At 45.2% G+C, this 22,983-nt stretch overlaps 1 protein-coding gene across 4 annotated transcripts in view; it reads right to left on the reverse strand.

Moving 5' to 3' along the window:
* The window catches only part of LOC126870844 (Krueppel-like factor 6), a 291,599-nt gene that overhangs the window by 200,267 nt on the left and 68,349 nt on the right, over positions 1-22,983 (reverse strand). For 3 of the 4 annotated variants that reach the window (XM_050628918.1, XM_050628919.1, XM_050628915.1), the window contains one exon: positions 3,859-3,948. In XM_050628918.1, coding sequence (XP_050484875.1) covers positions 3,859-3,948 — 90 coding nt within the window. Of the gene's footprint in view, positions 1-3,858; positions 3,949-19,378; positions 20,360-22,983 lie in introns of those variants that run through there. The other variant, XM_050628917.1, reaches the window with a different exon arrangement.

The raw sequence follows: 22,983 nt of genomic DNA on the forward strand, positions 1-22,983 counted from the left end.
GCTACCAAAGGCAGGCGACGAGGCAACCGACCAGCCACGATAGCCACGATGGAATCCACGACTATCGGAAGCGATCGCGAAATCTTCGAGCAATAATTCACCCCCTCGTCCCCTTCGTCTCTTTCTTTCTATCGTTCCATCGTCTCTCTGTTCCCCGTGGCAACGCTGGCCCGTTCGACAGCGATGTTCTCGTAGACTTCGGCAGAAGACCACGCTGCCGCCGCATCGTCGAACAGTTAATGCTCGCATAATACGTGCACGCCGTGGTGGCCGCAAGGGGGGACAGGTATTGTTACTAGTTTACGTCCCGTTATTTTCTTGCAGTTGACAGAAATTCCTTAAAGCGCAAAGGTGACTGCGCTATCGACGAATCTGCCGGCTTTTGCGCAAAAATCTAACGCTTTTATGCCAGCTCGGATCGTTGACCTCGTGCGCGCATGTACTCGACGTACGAGTTTTCACGATTAAAACGTTTCGCGGAAAAGGAGAAGGATTTATTAATAAATTGCAATCGTCGACGAGAAATTCGACGGGGGAAACTCGTTGCGGCGATTGAAATCTCGAGAGCCGCGTTTAATTACCGAGCCGGTGCAAGTGGAAAGGGATTAAAACGTAAACGTCAAAACGAAGATAGGGCAGAAGGGCGAGGAGACGATGTATCTCTGGTGGGCCGCGAACTCTTTACACACAATTACGCGTGTACCGGGTGAACCGGTGAGAGAAATATTGCGCCGCGGCGTGGCGCACGTCGTGGCCGGTGCATGCACGATGCATGCAGTTTACCGGTACCAGCGGTAATATCGCATCGCGAACAGCCGGCAGAGAAGAGAGGATAGGTCGAGATTAGTTCCGATTGCCTGTGCCGCACAGAGTTATAGAAGGGTTGCCCGGCTTCGGCCAGGCATCGATCCCGGCTACCGGCTTCTGCCCGTTAATGAGTCATGTTTAATTGGCGTGGGAAGACCATGGCTACGTTCACGTAACGGAATTGAACTGTACCCGATGCAACAGCGCTTCCAACAACGTAAATATACCAGCACGCCGCCGATTGACCTTATGTACACGTGGACACTGGATGGCAAATAATTCAACGAAAAAATTCTTAATGAGCAGCAAATCGTCAGGTGATTAATCGATCACCAGGCAAACGTTTACATTTGCCGGAGAGAAGAGAGCTAGAAGATTTAAAATCGCAATTACCTCTCGATTCACGATCAACGTGGCCCCCTGTTTACTACGAGAATCGTAATAGAACGATCGTCGTGCTTATTTTTCCATATTACGTTTTCTGTGTCGTTGCACATAAACGCATACGCGTCTATAATTATTTATCTAGCTAGTCCATACATGTATATATATATGTATAAATAATGAAACTTAGGAAACGTTAAATACTCGAGCAGCATCAAAATGTTCCATCGCATAGCCATTTCGCAGGTGTTGCGATCATATTCCAGGCACGACTGGCCTGGATGCTGCTTTTCGCAAGAAGCTACAGTTTTACGGCTACCTTGACGACAGCCAGGCATTCACCATCAAATCGCGATTTCTCAGGCAACAACGATTTAACGCGAGGCATTCACGGGCCTCAGGTACGAGCACAACGACGAGGACGAGTAGAAACGTTGTGTGTCGCGGCAGATGGTACGCGACAGGCCATTTCAAACGATTACTGTTACGCGAGAGCTTCTCTCTCGACTCTCTGTTAGGCAGGCCCAACTATACCGGTATGCAAATAAATGGCATCGAGCGGACGCGTTTAAAAAACGTACAATACGCTTGCGATACGCGGCGACGACGCGTGCTACGGGCCATTGTCTCCGAGTCTAATCACGACCGCGTGTGCATTTACGAGCCACCGGTTAGACGGACGTGTAGCCTCCGGAGAAAGACTACCTTTTGCGAGAGGCGGTTCTCGTATTCTCTGCGTTACCGCGCCACGTAGTAATATGCATCGCGAATACCAACACGGAGTCACACCCATCATAGAGCCCGACCCTGTGGGTGGCGCCACGTACTCGCAAATAAGTCCTACGAATAAGTCGTAAGACCATCATCCGCGTTGCGTCTCCGTCGCAACCGACTATGAATATTCTCTCCTACAGCTAGATATAATGCGCTCTTTGTGCTATGTTTCCTTTTGTGCCTGGTAATCTAACCTCCGCGGCGATTTTCCGACGCATAACGACGCGTTAGATCAGCGGAATAATTCACTTTGATTCGAGGACTCGTTAAATTTTACCCCAGTACTTGCCCGAGGAAGTTATGGTTAATACTACGCTATCCGCCGCCAGCCAGTTGACCTCTCGTAGAATTTTCAAAGAACGAGATAGATACTAGTAGTAGAATCTCTGTAACGGGGGGCCATGGTGCGCTTTCTATTTTATGATAGAATCTGATTGCCTAAAGTGTTTTGGTCGATGACATTCGTTTTAAAGAAATTGAGAAACGCTGGTAGCTAACAGAATTTTCGAGAACACGCGCGCCTATCATAGATAACCACCGTGACGGTGAACGTTTAACCGCTGATACCGAATTTTAGAAACTTTGGTCTTTAATTATACATTCGTCTCGCGCAAATTCCAACTGCCACGATTATCGTAAATCACCGTTCACCCGTACGGAACGTGATAAAACGAAAAAAAGTTGAGCTACGAATGAAATCACCGCAAGAAAGTGTCAAGGCGTCTGGTAGCGAGGTTCATTGGCGCGCTCCAAGTCCTTGTACGATCACGTTCCTAAATCGACACCTCGCTTCGCGATCTCGCCGCTAATCGTCCTTCCGCGAGTGACGTGCTGACATACCGCGGTTCTTGCTAACAACCCCGACGGACCCTATTAGTAGCCCATATATATATATATATAAAAGTATACGGTGATCTGGCTTCTCGACGTACGAGGCCGGCATCGCGATTTGGGTGCCATCACGTACCGCACGGAATCGAGCGGGTTTCCATTCGCGGCCAATCGACACGCGCTTCCCGCGGTTCGATACCGATCTCTGATCGTGATCGCTACCTCGCCGCGTAAACAAATGGAGATCGCTCGCGAACAGACTACGATCGTACGCCTAACTGGAAAAATTGATCGGACACGTTCGTGGGAAGGTTGAAGTACGACGTGGCTTCTTGAACTTGCCGTAATGCCACGCGGAAGGTTGCGGATTCTCGTGAGAGAGAATACGAATTATTTCGCGATACCCGAAGACACGGCCGTAATTAGCGCGATGAGTTTACGTATCAGATTTGATACAGGTATGTACAGGTTGAGAAAATTCTAAAACGCTCCCGGGTTCTTATCGCGCGCGAGAAAATCGGCGAAGAAACATTGTGTTCTTAGTAAAGCAGTCTCGTTAAAAATGAAATAAGTCGTTTAGTTTCCACTTGCATTAAATTCAATTAATTTTACGCGGGATTAAAGCGAGCGGTATTATCAACGTAAAATAAGATACAAATAAAATAAAATAAAATACAGACCGTCTTACTTACTGTCGTCAAGCGTGATATGTAATTTGCAAATTGCAACTTCAACTTGTTAAGTCGGACTTCAAATGTACAACCCGAACTCGTCAAACTATTCCGGTTAAGTTATTCAGATTGATACGAATCTACCATTAGATACTACGTGTATAGACAACCCGCTTGCGTAACGTTGATATTCGCATACGCGAACCCTACAGATTTACCAACCTTCTACACCGTAAAATAATACAGAGTGGATGAATATCTTCGTAATATATTCAATCTGTAGATGTTATCGTTACTTAAAGCCGGAACAAAGTCTCCGGTTTGTTTGCACGCGACTATTGTACAAAGAAAAGAAGGAAGAACGCGTAAAACGTAAGAAAAGCTAACATACCTCCCTAGACGTTGGTGCCCCCAGGACGCAGGGGCTGTCCGGGCGGCGGGGCGCACTGGCCCACCGCTTGCTCGAGAGCTCGCTCTCATCCTGAAACAATAAACGTGACCTGTAATTAGACAAGACGAAGGTAAAGGTGATAGGCGGTCAGACTTGATGAGCGCTATTATAGCAATCGTAATGGGCCCCTTGGAAACCAAATTGCTCTTCGCAGAAAATTAGATAGAGAACAATGGAACAAAGAGGAGCGGAGAACTTGCGATTTCATCGTATTCTACGCGAAAAACCAACATTTTTGCTCCAGTAATCTACAAATTCTGTAAATACTGATAGAAGTAGGTATCTCCGTATCAGTCGACGCATTGCACGCGGTGTGATTGTACGTGTAAAATATTCGAAGAACGCAAATCTTGTACCTTTTATCGATCCTACGACTACGTATAAAATTCGGATGATTTAAACGTAATTGAAGGTTGTTGCGGTTTTCCATTAAAACACCGTGCTTCATACGTGGCGAATAGCAATAAGAGAATGTCCGTTAGACAGATCGATATTCCATCGCGTTTATTCATACGTAAATTTCCCAGTTTCATCGTACGACTGCCGATAAGCATAAAAACTGCAATGTGTATTCCGTTTCGTTTTACGACACGACGTATGCCACAGCTTTTTCCTACTCTGCGGAGAGTACATCGTTGTCGTTGAAGAACGTACGGGTTGCTTCGTGCGGTCACTCTCTCGAATGGACGCAGCTGCGCGACGCAACGCGAGGAAAAGACGGGTAAACGCGGTGCCATGCCGGGCGCAATTTTCCGGCGGCGCCGGCGCGAATCGATGCGAACGCCTCGCAGAATTGCATTCTGCGACGCGATTAAGCTCGTACGCTCGGCCAGGAAACAGCAGGGACGCTCTAATGGGCCAATTACACCGGTCATTTGGAACGAAACGAAAGAAAGGATCGCCGTGGAACGGTGGCAGTCTCGTCGGTTCGCTCGAATAATTAAGATCGCATCTCGCCACGGTGACAACGTAAATCGCTTGCGCGCGAGACTCGGATAGCGATGCGAACAAATCCCGAATGAAGAAATACCAGAGATACCTGACGCAGCTACCTTTCGAATTTTTCATATTATAGGAAACGTATAGGAAGATTCTGTTTCGCGTATTATATAGACTGTGGCCTTTACGACAGAGATATTTCACACTTATTTATAACGCAACGTTAATCGACGCTTCTCGTCATTTGAATTTTCTAAACCGTACATACTAGTTTCTCCACTTATCGATTTCTCGATTAAGAAGTTGCAACTAAGCGCTTCTTTCGCATTAACGACAAGCAGAACTCTAGAAATCTTACGTAAGCGAAATCTAAAAGCTCGTAGAACGTCGATGAACGTGTATCCGCCTTGGATAACTAGACTAATAAAGTCGTTTAAAAGCAGAATCGAGTGTTATCCTCTCGAACGGGCAAACATTGCACACCTCACTTATCGCAGTAGAAAGAATTATAAAATACCGTTGCGTTATTACGTAAGCCTTCTACAAAATTAGATAAAGCAGATTCGGCTTTCTTTACGTAACGAATGCACGTTGTCACCCAATTAATAGTAGACGTTATCTACATGCTCAGGTGTCTACGAACATTTCTGGTCGATGGAAAGGCAATCCACTCGACGGTTGTATCTAACGCGGTAAAAATACGTGCATTACTTGGATTCATTATATTCGACTGTATTCTGACAGCTAGATGCGTTATTATCCTCTTATTATTATTACATATTGCATTATTACGCAGCAGTTGCAACAGGTCGACGATGTTACGTTTACTTTCGCTAGATTTCTCCTATTTTCCGTAATGCAGTGAGATTACCGCTGAAATTGAATCGGCTCCTTCGGACGCGGCAGTAACGATCCAGACATAGGTGTGTTCTCCGTCCAGACGCATCGATTATGTCAGCGCGGCTCGAAAAGTAAAAACCTATCCAGCCACCGGCGAATCCATAAAACAATTTCACCTGGCGCGAACTCACGACGATTGCGTTGTTATGATCTGGAAGAACGTCGAGGGAATCACGCGTGCCGATACTCCATGCCGATTCCTCGAAATCCTCCTTCGACCACCATATTCAGTAAGACGTCACGATTTTTCTTCTCGTCGAAGGCAATCGCCAACGCGAGCATCGCGGTCAGCGTCGACGATTTCGCAACGAGAGAGTAACAAAGTCGTGCGAGCTACGAAGTTGCGGTGAAATCACGAGCTAGCGCGAGAGGGCGCGATTAAACGTAAATGAGACGACCTCTGGTAAAAATCAGCCCTCGAAAAGGAAAATTCGTAATTAACGAGCCGGAGAAGAACGAGCTGATTCGCGTAGACGAGCTGCCTCTTAATTATCAGACCAGACACGGGCGATCTACCTTTATGAATGCAAGCATAAACGCTGGCCGATCGGCACACAGCGCAACACGGAGGCGTGTACGCACACTGACTCTGCTCCGGCCTTCCTCTACTTTCCCACGCCACACGTCTTTAACTCGCGCTAATGGCAATCGGGAGAGAGCTTTTGAAAGCTCCGCCGGTGGCTCCTGGTAAAAGTCGATCTGCGTAATCCGTTTTCTCGCGTGGCAAACCCCGCACCGATCGACCGTGTGGACCATAAATTACAACTTTCGGTCATAAAAACGAGACTATGAAAGTGATTTGCGGTGAGACGCCAGATACGGCGTTCCGTCTCCGTCGTCTCCTCCCCTGTAGTGGGAAGGCCAGGTGGGGCGGCTTTGAAATAATGTATGAAATCATCGACGAATACGCCGTGCAAACGGCCGCTCTCCATATGCAGCTGTTAGCAATAAGGAGGTGAAACGCTTACCTAACGGACGGGCATTAGCGGAATATTTATAACATTAATCGTCGAACCGTGCTGATTACGCGCTCACATCGCGCCATGGACACCCGCTTCACCGGCCGATCCCCGTTAATCCGATTTCGCCCCCAATCTTCGCGTCTCGTTCTTTCAAGGAACAACATCGAAGATCTCCAACGTTTTTGGACCGGTAGACCGCTGTAGGTACGTGTTTCGTTATCCTGATCACGATGCAAGAATATATCCTTCGTGAAATTTAGGTTGATCTCCGGTGTAACTTATCCCTGATACCTTGTCGTAAATCTCGACCGGTTTTCGAACGTTCAGAGGAAAGAACAAAGCCGTTGACGAACTCGATATCGTATTTGTTACGTGTATTCGATCTCATTGCTAATAGTAGCGCAGACAAAGTGCACAATGAATTGAATAGCTCTCCCACAGCGCTTAATAGCTCCATACTTGGCTGGAATACGCAACTTCTCTAGGAACTCCAAACGTTATTGGCATTGACTACTACGAATCTGTCTGAAACCGTAAACACTGACTAATGATCAGCCATCAATGCCGTTCAACTGCAAGAAGAAAAGGTAGAACGTAAAGAGAGCAGACTGCGTGATTGAGTTAAACGTTTCGTCCATGGAATTCTGCACCTGTTAGCCGGCTACGTTGAAACGCGATCGATTCGGATCGACTGGAGACTATCAATACGAAAGTCGATGATGCACGAAACGCGAAGATTTATACCGGAATACCGGTAATATCCCGAACAGAAATATGGAATGCGCGAGACTACCGTGCGGCAACGCTCGGGTCATTCAATGAAGGAAAACAATGGAGGACTTGATTTACGGGGGCATTACCGACAACCCACGTACATGCTTAGATCTACATATTATACCAATATTCTCGATGTTTACTGGCCGAGCACTACCGCTATCCGCGTACACGATGTGATTCGCATGAGGCTCGCCGCATCTTCCATAACAGTCGACCGGTACGATGTCCCGCACGAATATTCAGAGGTTGCGACGTCTTCCGTGACTGTCCGACAGAACTCTGACGATTCTGTGAATCCTTTCTTAACCTACTATTCTTCGGTTTAACAAATCTTTCGCATAGGAAGCGTTTCTTCAGACTTTCTGTTTGTTATTCACAGAGAAGACAATCTGCTATTATTTTAAACACAGAGAAAATAACTGCAAAATGTGGAATTCTTGTTCCTAGAAGGTGCAGGATCGTTCCAAATGTTACACCGACTTAGAGTTCCATCGGATCAAACCTTCCGTCCTGCAAGACTGTCGCTTTTCTCGGTCACGTCGCGAGACACTCCGCGTTACATTTGGTACGTTGTTCGAAAGGAAGAGCACGACGACTTTTTCCCCTTTCGCTTACTCCGCCCACGTGGACAAGATAATAAATCACACGGTATCAAAAGGAAAAAAGACGAACGGCATGCGCGAAGGGAAAGCCATAAACATTGTGGCAGTGCATCGGCACGTTGTATCAAACGTTGAGTCATTGGCGAAACGGGACGGGTCGTAAAACGAAAGAAAAAGAACGGAAGTGAAGCAGGTCCTTGGGACGTAAATCACAGGATGCGGTTAACGCAATAAGGAGGATATAATGATGACATATATCATCGTACTAATAGTAGGACCGCGATACGATCACGCTGCGCGATGGTCGCTAAGAAATGGCCAGAACTGCCCCCCAACCGTGTGGATGCGCCCGACCGTTTCGTACGCTTATAATCGGACGACTCGCCCGGATAATTACATTCGTTAAAATAACTCGGCCTGTCCCGGTGTAACTACATCCGTTAGGCATCGCGGCACTTGAATTTTTCACCGCTATCCATAATCGACCACCGTGCACCAACGTTAAACGTCCTCGGTGAAAATTGTTTCACGAGAATCACTCGATGTGGATGGGCAAAGTTTTCGTAATAAATTTAATCGCTGTTAATAAATTTAACTTTACGTATGTTGCGAAACTTTAATTACTTCGCGGGCGACGCGTTTATGTATTTTCGTGCGAAGGATGACACGCGTCGTGTGTGGTGGAAAATATTTTAAGTTCGCCAAGGCTGACAGTGTCTGCGTTTAAAGAAAAGATACGATCGAATACCTCGAATAAGGTGTGAGAAATTACATTTTTATCGGTAAGGAGAATAAGGATTCAGTTTCGAGAGGATTTGCATACGGGAACCAGGGCCCCGCCAATTATCTATGAAGCATCTGAGCGCGGTTGCGTACATCCACGCTCGTTCGCTTTACGCTCGTCTCGAGCACGAGTACCATGGAAGAGGACGAACGGGTAATTAGCGACGCTCGAGCAAGGAACAGGCGCGTGCCAGGGTGACTTAATTACAAATTTCGAAATGCGAAGTTCGCCAGCCGTGAAGAAGAAAAAGATAATTAATTTGAGGAAAAAAGCAGCTGATCGGTCGGCACGCTGTTTAACGCGTCAACGTACCAAAGACTATACAGTAGAAAAATGTACAGACTCGAGGGACTCGGAGATACGAATCTACTTTTTTCAAAACAGATTTTCACAATTTCACGAGTGCGTGTACCAATGTGTTTTACATTTGCGAGCACGTTCATTTTCTCACAAACCTAATCGCACTTTCGTTTTGCTTTACACTCGTGCTTTTTCACCCTTCTAAAGGTATACTACGATGAACAACAGTTGCTAGAATACGATTTTTGCGGGTTTTCGTTTTCCCAGTAGAACGGTGGAAAGATTTTTTCCGCCACGGCCCCTGAGTGAAAGTTTCAGCCAGGCTCCTATTTGCAGGCACGAAAGCGAGGGAGAGCAACCACGAAGCCGGCAGGTCGAGCGAGCCTCTCCTACGTATAATACTCGGCAAATCTTTGCGCCTGCACGTAACGCAAATCATGCGGCAGAAGTGTGGCACGTGTTGTCAGCGCGGCAACATATTGTACGTAGGTATATATATGTGTAATGGAAGCTAGCCGCCTCGCGCGATTACATAACGAGGGGATTTCAGTTTAAATATGGAAGCTGTCAATCTTCCCCCTGGCTACACGCTGTAATTAATAATAATTGCCTGCTCTCTTTGCCGCTCCAGTTATTACCTCCGTTTTGACGGCTGATTAGCACCGCATATTCGTAAATGAAGCAACCGACAAATTAAAAAATCTCTCTCTCTCTCTGATACCGCTGATTAAATTCGTGACTATCAGGAGAGAATTATTACAACGTGTCTTTGATATCTCTATAGAAATCGCTTGTTTTCTCGAACGATGTAATTTTTCGATCGTTCCTCATCTTCGTCTTTTTACAGACAGTGCAACGATTAAAGAAGATACATCGTAAAAGCGAACACCGATTAAATGCAGATCTCGCCCGAGCAAGAGCGATCGCGCCGGATCATGCAAGTAGAACACGGCACGTGTTGTCAGACTCGGTGTGTACGTGTTCGTACGTGTATTAAGCTGCACGAGTTTCCTTGGATTACACCAGCGGAACGTGCTCGAAATAAAAGTTAAAATCACGATCGGGTTCGTGTTAAATGCGAGCGGTTCGTAACTCGATCCATCGACACCGTCTCCCCGAGATTGCTCATCCTGGATCGGAGTCAGACATCGTTTGCTTCGTCTACAAAAACCCATTAATCTCTGGTGAACTAAGGAAAAAAATAGTATTTCTTATTTTCCAGGTGAAACATCCTTGATTGGAAATTTAATCGCGAAACCTATCCAGATACATTTTGAATCTAAGAAACAGTTAATCGTTTATACGCTTCGATCAAATCTTCTTAATTTTCGGTTACATAAATCACCGCGTTCGATATTCAACGAAGTTAATTATTTAAGAACTTTTCCTTAGTGGAATGACGAAATTGTGCACGGTCCAACTTGTTTCAGTAGTATAACCACGTATTATCGTGGACCACCCGTGACGAAGATTACCTAAAATATGTCCAAAAATCTGTTTGTAAATGGCACGTACACGTGTACAAAGAGCATAAACGTTCATGAACTGTTCGAACAAGTCCAGAATTAATCGCTTACAAAGTACCAACATTTTCTTGCCCAAGTATCGACATTATCCCTAAATGGAACGGAACGAAGGCGATCAGTGAAAATTTATTAATCGCAAATAAGATCGCTTTACGATCGCAGGTGTTGCACGATGCGAGAACGAAAATAATTGCAATGGTAATAATTGAATCGACCAGACGGACGATATCATTTTGGCGTGGTCCATCGCCGCAGCCACGCAACGAAAAATACTTTCCTCGTTACGACCTCCGGACACACGACCGATGCGATTTCATTTACCAGATTATGTACTTACGTTTTGACGTATCGCAGACTTCTTCGTCGTTTAAATATCGCGAACCGTCCAACAAACCTGTCCTACATGACTACGAAAGTGGACTACCAAAGCTTGAGGCTCGTTATGATTCGTCTTAACGACGTCTTAACTTTCGTTCGGAAAAAATTAAAAGCAACGATACGATCGCGACGATCGTACATAAAGATCGCTGGCGCCGTACCGTGGGATCGTGAATCATTTCGAATCTTTAGCGGGTCTCGCGTATAATTACAATGTACTTTTCGTAATTTATTACTAATATCGGCTATTAACATCGCGGACAGGCCGACGAAAAGTTTCCTTAACCGGTTGGCGGCTCGAATTTTACGAGTTCATCGCGTGAGTTTTTCTCTGCCTTTTTCTGCTTTTGCTCTTTTTACGTTTCTTCTCTCTCTCTCTCTTTTTCCTCTACATTGTAATTACAGAGTAGGACAAAAAGGTGTTGGCGAGTTTTACCAGCAGGGCGGAACTTTTCGCGTTCGTGCCACGGGTTCCTATAAAACAATGCACACCCACCACGGCGCGCGTTGGTGTAACAATGTCTTGGCGCCACAAAGGTACAATGATATATCTGTGAGTCGAGGTCGGTTACTTAAACTTCATTGAAACCGCGAACAACAATGACTTTCTCCCGCGAGTCGAAAGGAGGAAGTCAAACCCGACGCTGTTACAACTATTCGCCTTGCTCGTGACGCTTCTGTTCCATCGGCCAGGCCGGTGAAAAAAAAAAGTCAATTATTTATTTCGCACAGGCCAAACAGCGTGGATAGTGAAAGGACGAGATCGTCTCTCGAACGTTCCTTTTTCGTAGGGGATGGCTTTCGATCGATGAAATTACCAATCCAGTAAGAGAGCCAGCCATAAAACCAACGTGAGTTCTTCGCGATGTCTCGCTTCCTCTCGTGTGCACCATTTATTAAGAATATTACAACGTTCTACCGACCGCAATGAAAACGGTTTAATGGCTTCATATAAGCTTTGATTTATACCGAATCTCGTACGTTTCCTTATTCTCCTGGTTCGTTTGTCGAACGAATACAAGCATAGGATTTTCTGATTCCACGTTACCTAAACTTGATACCGAAACTGCAAACTTTCTTATTTTACTCGCGATAGTACTGCATAAAAGTATCGAATACGTCGCTATGAAAACATCTATAGCCTAATTTCTAATTTCATTACGTAAGAATAAGAACAACTTGGACTCTTTTTCAGCTTGTTTAACTCGGAGCAATTACAATATTCTATTTCACTTATGCAGTAAAAAATAATGTTACTATCGTAATATCTTTATTCCACTCGTACACGGCACAATCGATCAAACATCGATCGAGTTGTCACACGCTCGGGTGGTTCACCCTTCCAGTCAAACTCGAGGCATTGGCACGAGCCTACTCGCATTACGACACGCGGCCGCTAGGCTTGATAATTTATTATTACCGAAGAAATGGAAGCCGCCGATCTATTAGCACGTTCGACAATAACAGCACCGGCCGTAAGTAACCTAAGTGGTTAAGTAACGTCAATGCGGCTTACCAACCGCCTACGCCAGCTTCTTACAGGTACATATATGCCCCCATCGACGATGCGGTCGCTCGCATTCTCAACCGGTATCGATCGCGACGGCGCAGAGCCTGTCGAAGCTCGTGCATAGGACGAGTACCGAAGAAAACACGTTGGTTAGGTGGATAGGCAAGAAAAACAAAGTGAACAAATATCCTTAGAATTGCCAACTCGATCGACAAATTCTGTCACTTTCTTCTCAAATTATATTCTTCCTAATATCGTATGACCGTGCCTCGTCGTACAAGCAGTTTCGTCTAATACTTCCAACCGTCGTATGTATCGTTTTCATTGCGTATACATATATCGAATTTAAAGTATCAGGAATATTGTTTGAAACAGAGAAGAAATTATGGCCGTAGCGCACGGTTATTTCCGAATGCTTTACGAGCGTTCAACGTGGAAACAGGGACACCGGTATCCTGCTTCGTTTTATGGAAACAAGTTATCCTCCTTTAAGCTCGCGGCCCGGTTGCTGTCCGCTTCGATATAAGAGGCGAGTTAATCCACGCAGAAAACTGCCCACTAATATCGCGGTATTATCGCTGCGGCCTCCTAATTGAATCACCGATTCATGACGAAGGCTGGATGTTTAAGAAGACTTAACGGATTATTCGTTTATGCGGATCGGTTCAGCAGGCACAAACGCGGCCGCTGCCTTCTGATCTACGCGCGGGACCAGACAACGTCCGTATCCGAGCATTTACGTGATTGTCATACCGTCTCTCCTCCCCTTTCAGAACGACTGAAACGCAGCCAAGCAACAAGCATGGAGCACACGACTCTGTACCTGATTCCGCTCGTCGTCGTCTCCCTCTCTTTTCTTCTTTCGGTAGCGAGAGAAAGATCTCGTAGAGAAAGACCCAAGAGACGAGCGCCAACTACGCTCTACTCTTGACGAGAAATTTTCTCAGCGTTGCCCGGACAAAACATAAAATCACCGACCGGAAGCGTAACTGTTTTTACGAACGATTACGACGCGCGCAAATGAAACTGCGCGATAGTTTATTGACGCGTAAATCGTTCATTTTTTCATTCTGTTCGCCGATCAGAGTTCCTACACACTCGGTGCGAACGCTCGGAAATTCTGCAGCGAAATTTACATTCGGTGAGATCGCTGGAACGTTTCTCGCGAACAGAACGCACGATTTCGAATGTAAAGCCGGTGACGTCGCGAGACCGTTTCGCAACTGTCGAAGGATCGTACACGTTCGTAGAAGAGACGAATGCCAGAGGAGCAGAAGGAGAGACGCAGGCGAGATGGAGAACCGCGGAACGGCTTTAAGAGCGGCGCCGTCCAGCCGCAAATGCGATTCGCCTCGCCGCGACAAACGTTTTGTCGCCGGTGATTGGCGTTTGAAAGAACAACCGCGTACAATGCAATTACCTTGGCCTTAACCGCTTCGACCGACCGATAGCATTCGATTCCTCCACTGGATAAATACATACGTGTATATCACGAGCTGGTCCGCGTAAGCGAGTAGCATTCGCGACAGTCGATGCACGATTATGGTTTTTGTCCCTTGAATCTCTCGAATACACGTGTATTGCTTGTTCGCGCGATATCGTTACGATCAACGATTTTTAATATCCAGACTTTTCTTTCGAAGAGGTCAACTAATTTAAAGTTCAAACGTATCGCCGTAATGCAATAATCTGACGACGTATAACGCCATAACGCGTGACATACGATCGTCTACATAATTCTTTCGCAACTGCCAAAGCAACAAATATTTTCACCGCTAACTTTCAACCGACTTTCACAAGATATTTCCTACGAGGTATTTCTTACCTACGATTTATTATATTTCCATCGTGCAATTTGTTCCAAAAAGATTCAATTACCGCCAACAAAAACCAACTTACCATACCGATAGAAAATAAAGAATCAAAAACCCTGCATAATTTCCTGTATCGGCGTGTTTTCTCCCGTCTCGTCGACACGTAACGAATCCTGATTTTTCTTCTATTCTCTAGGGAACCCCTAACGAACCATGAGATCGCATCTCGTTAAAGGGTCGTAGGTCAACCCCCATCCTTTCTCTTATCTTGCCTTTTGCGCGTATCGACTATTTCACGCGACCTCGTATAAAAACACTTTGAAGGAACGCTCGCGGAATATACTGTATACTTTCGGAATACTATATATACTACATACTTTCGAATTAATTGTTCAAAACTCGGTCGAGACATTCTTGCACGTAATTTCTTTTTTTCTTTTTTTTCTTTTGGAATGCTGACGTGTAAAATCAGGGGCAGGGAAATTTAAAGGATGAACGGTGGATCACTTTTCGCAGAAGCACACACGCGCGTAATTTCTCTTTTTGAACAATACCGCGGATAAAGATACGTCTGGTGGCTTTTAAGGCGCAATCTTTATACCCGCACCGCGAGGCCGAGGCGGATATGAGAGCGTGGGCGTTATTGCCTTTAATGCCGAATTCACGATCGTAAACGGGCATCCCCGAGTCACGAATCCATGTCGTTTATTGCCCCAAAGTGGCGGGTCGGCCCCTCGTAATCATTGGATACATTCAATTTTTCGTAACGCCGTACCGGCGATTATCGCGAATCTAATTAGCCCGATCAACAGTCCTTGTTGAACAATTACCGACCTTAGTCCGACCCTGGTCCATCTGAAAATTATAAAAATCATCCGAACGAAATTCGTGTAATAACGATGATACTACGTCCGTACAAAGGGCTACCCGATTAAGATCCCTCGATCTGGATCGATAAGATACACCAGATTCGCTGTTCAGATAAACGACTCGACGAATAACTGTTTTAAAGTCGACGACGATTTCTTTTCTTCGACCAGCCCCGTTATCATGCAATAGTTACTTAATTGCTTTACACTGGTCGTTACAGTGTATAACGATCATTTTTCACTTCGGTTATTCTCCGCAAAAGAGCGTAGGAAAATTGCTGTCTTGCGCCTCGACTTCGATCGTTCCCTTTTGCTAAGAGTATGTATTTCACGTTAAGGTGTAATTTAGGTGTAATTTTTTAATTCTTTTTTTTTTCTTGTTGTTCTGGTTTTAGTGTCTTTCCCCTTTATGCCATTGTTTATTGATATTTATTGTAGGTGCCGGATACTACTTGGTAGCGGAACACCGTGATATTCATATCAATTAGTTCTCGAGAAAAATACCGGAAGTAACCGATCCTTCCATGAACCCTAGCGAGTAACGCTTTACCTGGAACAACACCTGGCTACCGGCAAGTGCCCCCAGTAGCTGCCACTCAACTCGATTATACTTTAATAAAGTACATAAGCATGTAATAGCGGCGCGACTCTTATTTATTTCCAAGTCTGATCAAGACAGGTGATATCCACTAATCGTTACAGATTCTCCGTCTGGTATTCAAGCAACGAACTTAATAATCCATTAATCTACGCGACTACCGTCATTCTACACAGCCGTATTATGTTCTACGTTATCGTATTTACAATCTCAAAGACTAAAACCAATTAAACCACATTCGCCTCGCTGCAAAGATACTTTGACTGAAAAACGATTCGCAATCGGTTAATAATTTAAGTTATCTACCCCCTAATGGTAGTTCTCTTGCTTCGCGACTAATACCGCCGCCAACTTGCCAGCCAATACTGTCTAGTCTGTCAGCAATTTTACGATCCTCTTCAAGATCGAACAATAAGACTGTACTGTCTATTGTGAACTAGCTCTGCTCGCCGAACTGGACAAAGGGGGGAAAGGACGGCTAGAAAGAAACGCAAAAAGCCGTGGAAAGGGCTGAGAGAGGAACATTTGCTTGAGATTTACGGGTTGGTTCGTAACGAAGGGGACTCATCAGCATCGGTAATGGCGACATTAAGCCCATCGGCCCTTTTGTACTCGCTGGCAGCCTCGATCGGACTTCTAACTGGACGCACGACGATTCCCAAGTCGGAGTGAACAGCAGCGAACGGTCAATCAATTTAATTACTCGTTCGAACGTGCCGGATACCAGAGTGGAACGTTTATCAGAATCAGAATGCCGTTCGGCGAGCACCGAAAGAGCCATTTCTCGAGTAACTTGTCTACCCTAATAGCACTAACTCCGCTTCAAGTGGATAGGTTGAAAATTACGCGTAAAAAAAGAGCCAACGACCGGTCTGAGTCGCGTTCCTTGCGCGAAACACGAAACGGAGAATCGTGATCGTTTGACGACAGAAGATGAAGCACGTTGGCAGCGATCATTTGTAACCACTGATGACGCCCGATCTCAAACAGATCCTTCCATCGTTTTCATCCTTTCGACGTACCTAACTCGAGTAACGTCGGCTTCGTAATCGTCGCGTGTTTTAATTCCACTCTGAACTTCGATTTGCAAAATCGACGACAAATCAAATTTTCTTTTATCGATTATCAGAGCGTCGATTATCGAACCGTAAGTAGGTATCTGCGAGGAAATTCACTTTCGATTCTGATTTCTACTTTAATTTAGAACATTGAGAAATAGCGGCCGTTTTATCAAGTACTTAATATTCCAAATCAGACACCTGTAGCCGTGAAAGAGGCCGTAATAATGATGGAAATAAATATGCGTAACTAACGAACGAACGGATAAAAGTGGCAGGAAAGAACAGTTTTACACAGGCCTCGTAAAAGAGTTGAAAACCGCAATTAACGATAAAAATCATTAAACGGTCGTTAAACCTCTTAAAAGTAAAGCTGTTTTACCAAATGTAACAAAACGAAAGGTCAGTTTTCACGTTTTACAACGTCCCTAACGTTCGATAATAAAACGTTTTAATTACTGTTACCGATGCATGACGAATCGAAACGAGCGAGATTTTCCAAGGAACTCCAAGACCTGTGGAAATTGCCAGGATGCATTAATTGCGAAAGAAGACTCAAGGGTATGGGCGTAGTAACAGTACAGAAACGATGTTATTTTACGACTGGCTGAAAGCAAACGGGAATACTTATAATTTCATTCCTTATAATTTTATGACCGTTGCACAATGATACGCGAAGAAAATTCGCGATGTCTAGCGCGAATTAGCCTGTAATCACCTCATCAGTCGCATTCCCACAAGTCTCTGCTCACTTACTTAAAACGCCAAGTACCATCGGTACTACGTACCCGTAAAAAACAGGCAAAGATTACATGTATGCAAATTTCCTCGTGCTATGCGCGTAATCCTCTTAATCGCCATCGGACTAATTATGTAAGCGAACGACGCGAGGGTTTCTAAATATGACGAGAACACGATTGGAAAGTGAAAATTTCAGATGTGGGTAAAGCGTTTGAAGATAGGTAGACGTAACATACAGAAAGACGATAGTGTGTAAATAGATGTTAGGAAATCAGCAGAAGTTTAATAAAAAGGGGGAAAAAAATGCTTCAAAAAATGAAGTCTTTAAAGTGTCCAGGTCTTGCAACTCGCAATACTTAACGAGCCAATCGTAAATCAAAATATTCACAGAACCTTTAATCCAATCTAAACGTCACGAATTTATAAATCGTTATTTATTGTAAAGAAAAAAAAAGAAAAAAGAAAAAAGGGGGAGAAGAAATACAAAATAAAGCTTTACGCGATCAGACCCATTTCCCCTTAAGATTTCTGATAGTACGTACGACCGGCACCGTATCTACAATTATAAAGGAATTAAAGACGGATTAGCGTTTCCACGAGATCATGAGCGAACACATTTCGCTTGACGCGCGAAACGACTGCGTAAACGAGCAACCGACCATCGGGGAATTAGAGGTGGACACACGCTAGCGAACCCACGTCACGATACCGATCCACAGATACGCTAAACGAGCTTATTACAACAGTCAATTGTGGCATTGTTCGCGCGCTTCTAACGACGTGCATTTGCATAACGCGTACGCTGCGTCCGCGTCCTCAGCGTACACGCTCCCACCTCTTACGTAAGACTCACGACTTTTTTTCCTTTTCGTTGTTTCACGCCATCGACGCTGCTATAATTGCAAGGGGAAATCAGCAGCCGAGCGTCGGTTATTGATTTTCGATCGTATGCAAGAGGATGATATGTCCGGCCACGCCTTTAAAAAATGGTTAGCGCGTCAGACGGTATGCGAAACCAGATACCGGAATCATCGGAATCCATGGGTCGTTCCCTGATGTCTCCGTGTATAATTAAGCACACCGACGTATGCAGTTTCATTCGCCTTTAAACACGCGTTCCGTTTAATGCGCCAACACTGGGGAATCACGAAGCACAATAATGTACGGCGAAGAATGTAATTGCATCGTGATTTAATGAGCGCCGCGGCGAGGTGGGGCGGCCGTAAACTACGTTTTAAGCACGTTGAAGGATTATCACGAAAGTGAGTCGGAGCCGGCTACGCCTGTATAAATTTAAGCATGCTCGTTGGAATGCAGCAGCTTTTAAAATGACCGGTAGGACGCTTAAAAAAAAAAAGAATTTAATTGTTTTCGACAACGCACACGATCAAGAAGGTGTCTGCGATGCTCGCCGCGATTTCCCATACGTCAAACTGCACTCGATGTTTCCCCTTTTGCGTGCTAACCGGTTTTAACAGACGTCGCGCAAATCCCAATAATCACGGTCCTGGTCACGACGCTAAACGCAAGGTAATTTAATTGTCGTTTATCTTAACTTATCGTTGAAAATAACCGGTGATAGGGTCTCTGCATACTTGCAACGAGGAAAAGTTCATCGATTCTCTCTGTTCGTAAATACGAGGACAATTGCTGATCTCGTGCGAATTCGGTTTTTAACGTTATCAACGCTCTTTACACTTACGTCGTTCATCACTTGCGCAACAATGTCGATCACATTTCGGTGATGCAGAAGATACCGCGCAGCCAGCATCCCTTCGTAATTTCGGCGAACCGGTGAATCGGTAATAATGCAGCTCCGAAGAGCTACGTTCACCGATCGTTCCCGAGGCGGGCTTTGATGAACCGATATCGTCCTATTTCACGTTCGAGCGAGACCACGTAATAAATATTCAGAAGGCTTCCGCCGTGGATTGTCGCGGAATACCGACCACTGAGATGCGACGTTGTAACGCAGCCGAGTTTCATAAACAACGACTCCGTGTACCGGCAGGTTGGTTAGTTATGATCCTCGAGGAGGCCTGGTGGCTACGCCACGACGCGACGGCCAACAACGAAAGACGGATGGCATACGGCATTGAGGAAGAAGCAAGAGAAGGAGAAGAAGAAGAACTCTCGAGTTGAAGGCGTAGTCGCGTCGCGCGCGACCTTTAAAATTTTCTTGCGGTCTACGAACGTGGCGTGTTTACACGCTTAGCCAACACCTGCGCGCTCCGTGATCACGTTACCGGTTCCGCGCGTACCGGTTTAAGATTTCTGCCGATACCTGTGCGATTCTCCGATTTTCCAGCGCTGCGCGACGCTTAGTTATTAGGCGGCCTATGCGTTATCCTGTTGCGTATCGGTTATCGAATATAAAAAATTCGAGTCTCTGTATATTCAAATATAAAATTCATCCTATTGTTTGTACAAAATAAACACCTGATTATCAGAGACATAAAAAAAGCAAACGATCAATTTTGCGCGACGATTACGATTAGCCCACAAAGTTCTTACGAGCAATAGAATCTTCGATCGCGCTTCGTTCGAGCTTCTGTGACCTAGCATTAGCGAGACACGTCCTTTTAACGTCGAATCGCATGCTAGTGGCGCGGCGGGTCAAAGTAAAAACAAGCCGGTATGGGACCCTTTAACGAGCGAACACCAGGTAAGAAAATCACCATCGCGGCGTACGCCCAGTATGCCGACGTTAAACGCGTTATTATACGCTAAGGTTATATTTTGTTGGCGAGATGCGCGAAGAAAAAGGGTTTGTCGAGCATCGACTAGGGGATGAACGGCCTTTAATCAGGACCGCACGAGTTTACGACACTTCGGAACGTGCTGTTCGCCGCGCACGAACAAATGCAACTCGACGGATCGTGCAAGACGAGCAAAAGCAACGGCAGCAACGACGACGACAACAACCACGACAACAACCACGACGACGAAACGAAGTAGGAGAACGAACAGCAGAGGCATACAGCAGCGCGTTAATTAAACGCGAGCGATTAGTTAGCGGCAGTTAATTATATAGATTAATATGCAAATGAATTCCCTCTCTCTCTCCTGCTGCCGGCGGGCTAGGTGAAGGTAGACACAAGGCGCAACGAAGCCCGGCTATCCTGATTACATTACGCTGCAGACTCTGCTTCGGCTTCCATCGCCTACTCGGTTTCCCTCTGTTATGCTACCACGCGATTCTTACCTAGAATCTAATGGAGCCACGCTCTCGAATAAGAGATACCGGTAATTAATCTCGGCTACTCCCTCGACCACGTCTCGAACGAAGAATGATCCCACTGAACCCTGATTTTCCAGGTAGAAAATGTTTCGCCGAAATTTACAGTATCGTAGTACTATTCCATTGGATCATTTTTATCATCTCTGCTGAGATACTTCTTCCCCTTTTCATTTTCTTCGACGAGATATTAAACTGCAGTTAAACGTTTTCTATCTTCGTTCCTTGGATCAATATAGCTTCTATAAACGTTCTTCTGGAAATAAAAGCTATTCCTATAATTTCCGTAGCTACTGCATTTGCGAATCAAACTCCAACTTCCGTACGTACCTTTTCTTTTCAAATTAGGAAAATTACTAGGAGAAGATTATGGATCGCGTACAAATCTCGCATCGACTTTTCCTTTGCACTTCGGGCTATAAAGGAACAAGAAAATTCCTCGTGCTACTAGATTCTTAGCTAGTTCGGAAGAACTGTAGGAAAATGTGCGAGTTTTAGACCGGTCACCTAATTTAGACCGTGTGACTGAATGTCGTAGTTCATGCGCATTATCGAGTACACGAATTAGAATGGGAAATTGACAAATCGGAGTGCTGTTTACCGTAAATTGGTCGAACGTGATCGCGTCAGGCCCATTAATTATCGCTAATGAAAAGCAATTAGAACTCCTCAATACGTGGCAAGACGGGTCCATTAACTGTTGCAAGAGTTCTCCTAGTTCGAGCGTCGCGCAAAAACGTGCCGCTGCATTAATCGAACGGCAGAAAATCGCGGAAAACCAGATTTCACGTGCCTATGATCTCTTCCTTATATGCGCGCCTATGCTGGCAATTATCATTCGAGAAAGCTCGGAGCATCGATAAAAGATAACCACCGTAGCGAATCTATTGGTTTCCACATTTATCCACTCGTAATATGATAATCAAGCATTTATCGCTACTTATATAAAATGATGATATTGCGAGTATATCGTGTGACAATCTTGGGTGATCGCTCAGTCTTCCTTTGCACCCTAATTTTTATCTCGTTTCTATTTTACGTATTAACGTAAAGTTTTCGTCCCTCGAGTGATCACGACTACTGCTTTCGATATTTTATATTTATCGCGTAAAAAAGAAAACCTAATTAATTACAAGCGTTGCATGAGCGAGTATCCCTGTCTCAAGTAGCAAAGCTCTTCGAACTTAGCAGCTACCGTCTAGCGAAACTTCCTAAAGAAACATCCATATCCTTAACCGCGCGAGATACGACGAAATTCGATGTAAAGCGAAATACACGAAAAGGATCGGTTGTGGATAGAAAGGGTGGACTGTCGCGTATTCGTCAACGCTGAATATCCCGGTCTATCATACCACGAATAGACGGTAGATAGAACGGCAGGTGAGAAGGCGAAAGAACGAATCTAAAGCTTGACGACAGGTAGACACGTCGGTGTCCGATCTTATAAACTGAAAGCCCTGGGAAGATGGGCCTAGCGCCTTCGTATGCCTCATGTAACTAACATTAGATGCATAATGCATGGATAGGTGGCCGAGCTAGGTGTCGCAGCGACAAAACTCTACGACTATCGACGTCCCTCGGGTTGCATCGTGCCAACAACATCGACATTTCTCCAGCGTCGCTCCTCTTCGGATCCACCAATATACGTCGATGTTGTTTCAAAATACGATTGCGCGCAAGTGTCTGACTCTCTGGCGTGTTTTTGGCGCACGCCATATGCGAAGAATACAGATAGAACCATAGGAAATTTTTAATAAAATTCGAGCAATTTGTAGTTAAAGTACGGGTTAAAGAGTAGTTAAAGAGGCGACGATAGGAAAGTAGAACGAAATAGAAAGAGGAGAATTAGAAACGACGAAAGAATGAGAACAGAATGAGGAAGATGTTAAGACGATATGGAAATGTGAACGACGCCGAGAGATTTGAATAAACTTCCCGATCAGATTCGAATAAATTAGACAAAGTGGTTGAATGTACGGTGAAACTTCTTTAGATAGAGGGTACACGTAACCAGTGGCTGCCAACAGGTCCGCGGACAACTAGTAGGAGCAGTACCCCCGTTGCCGATA

The sequence above is a fragment of the Bombus huntii genome, chromosome 11, assembly GCF_024542735.1.
Source record: "Bombus huntii isolate Logan2020A chromosome 11, iyBomHunt1.1, whole genome shotgun sequence".
In the NCBI taxonomy this organism is placed as follows: domain Eukaryota; kingdom Metazoa; phylum Arthropoda; class Insecta; order Hymenoptera; family Apidae; genus Bombus; species Bombus huntii.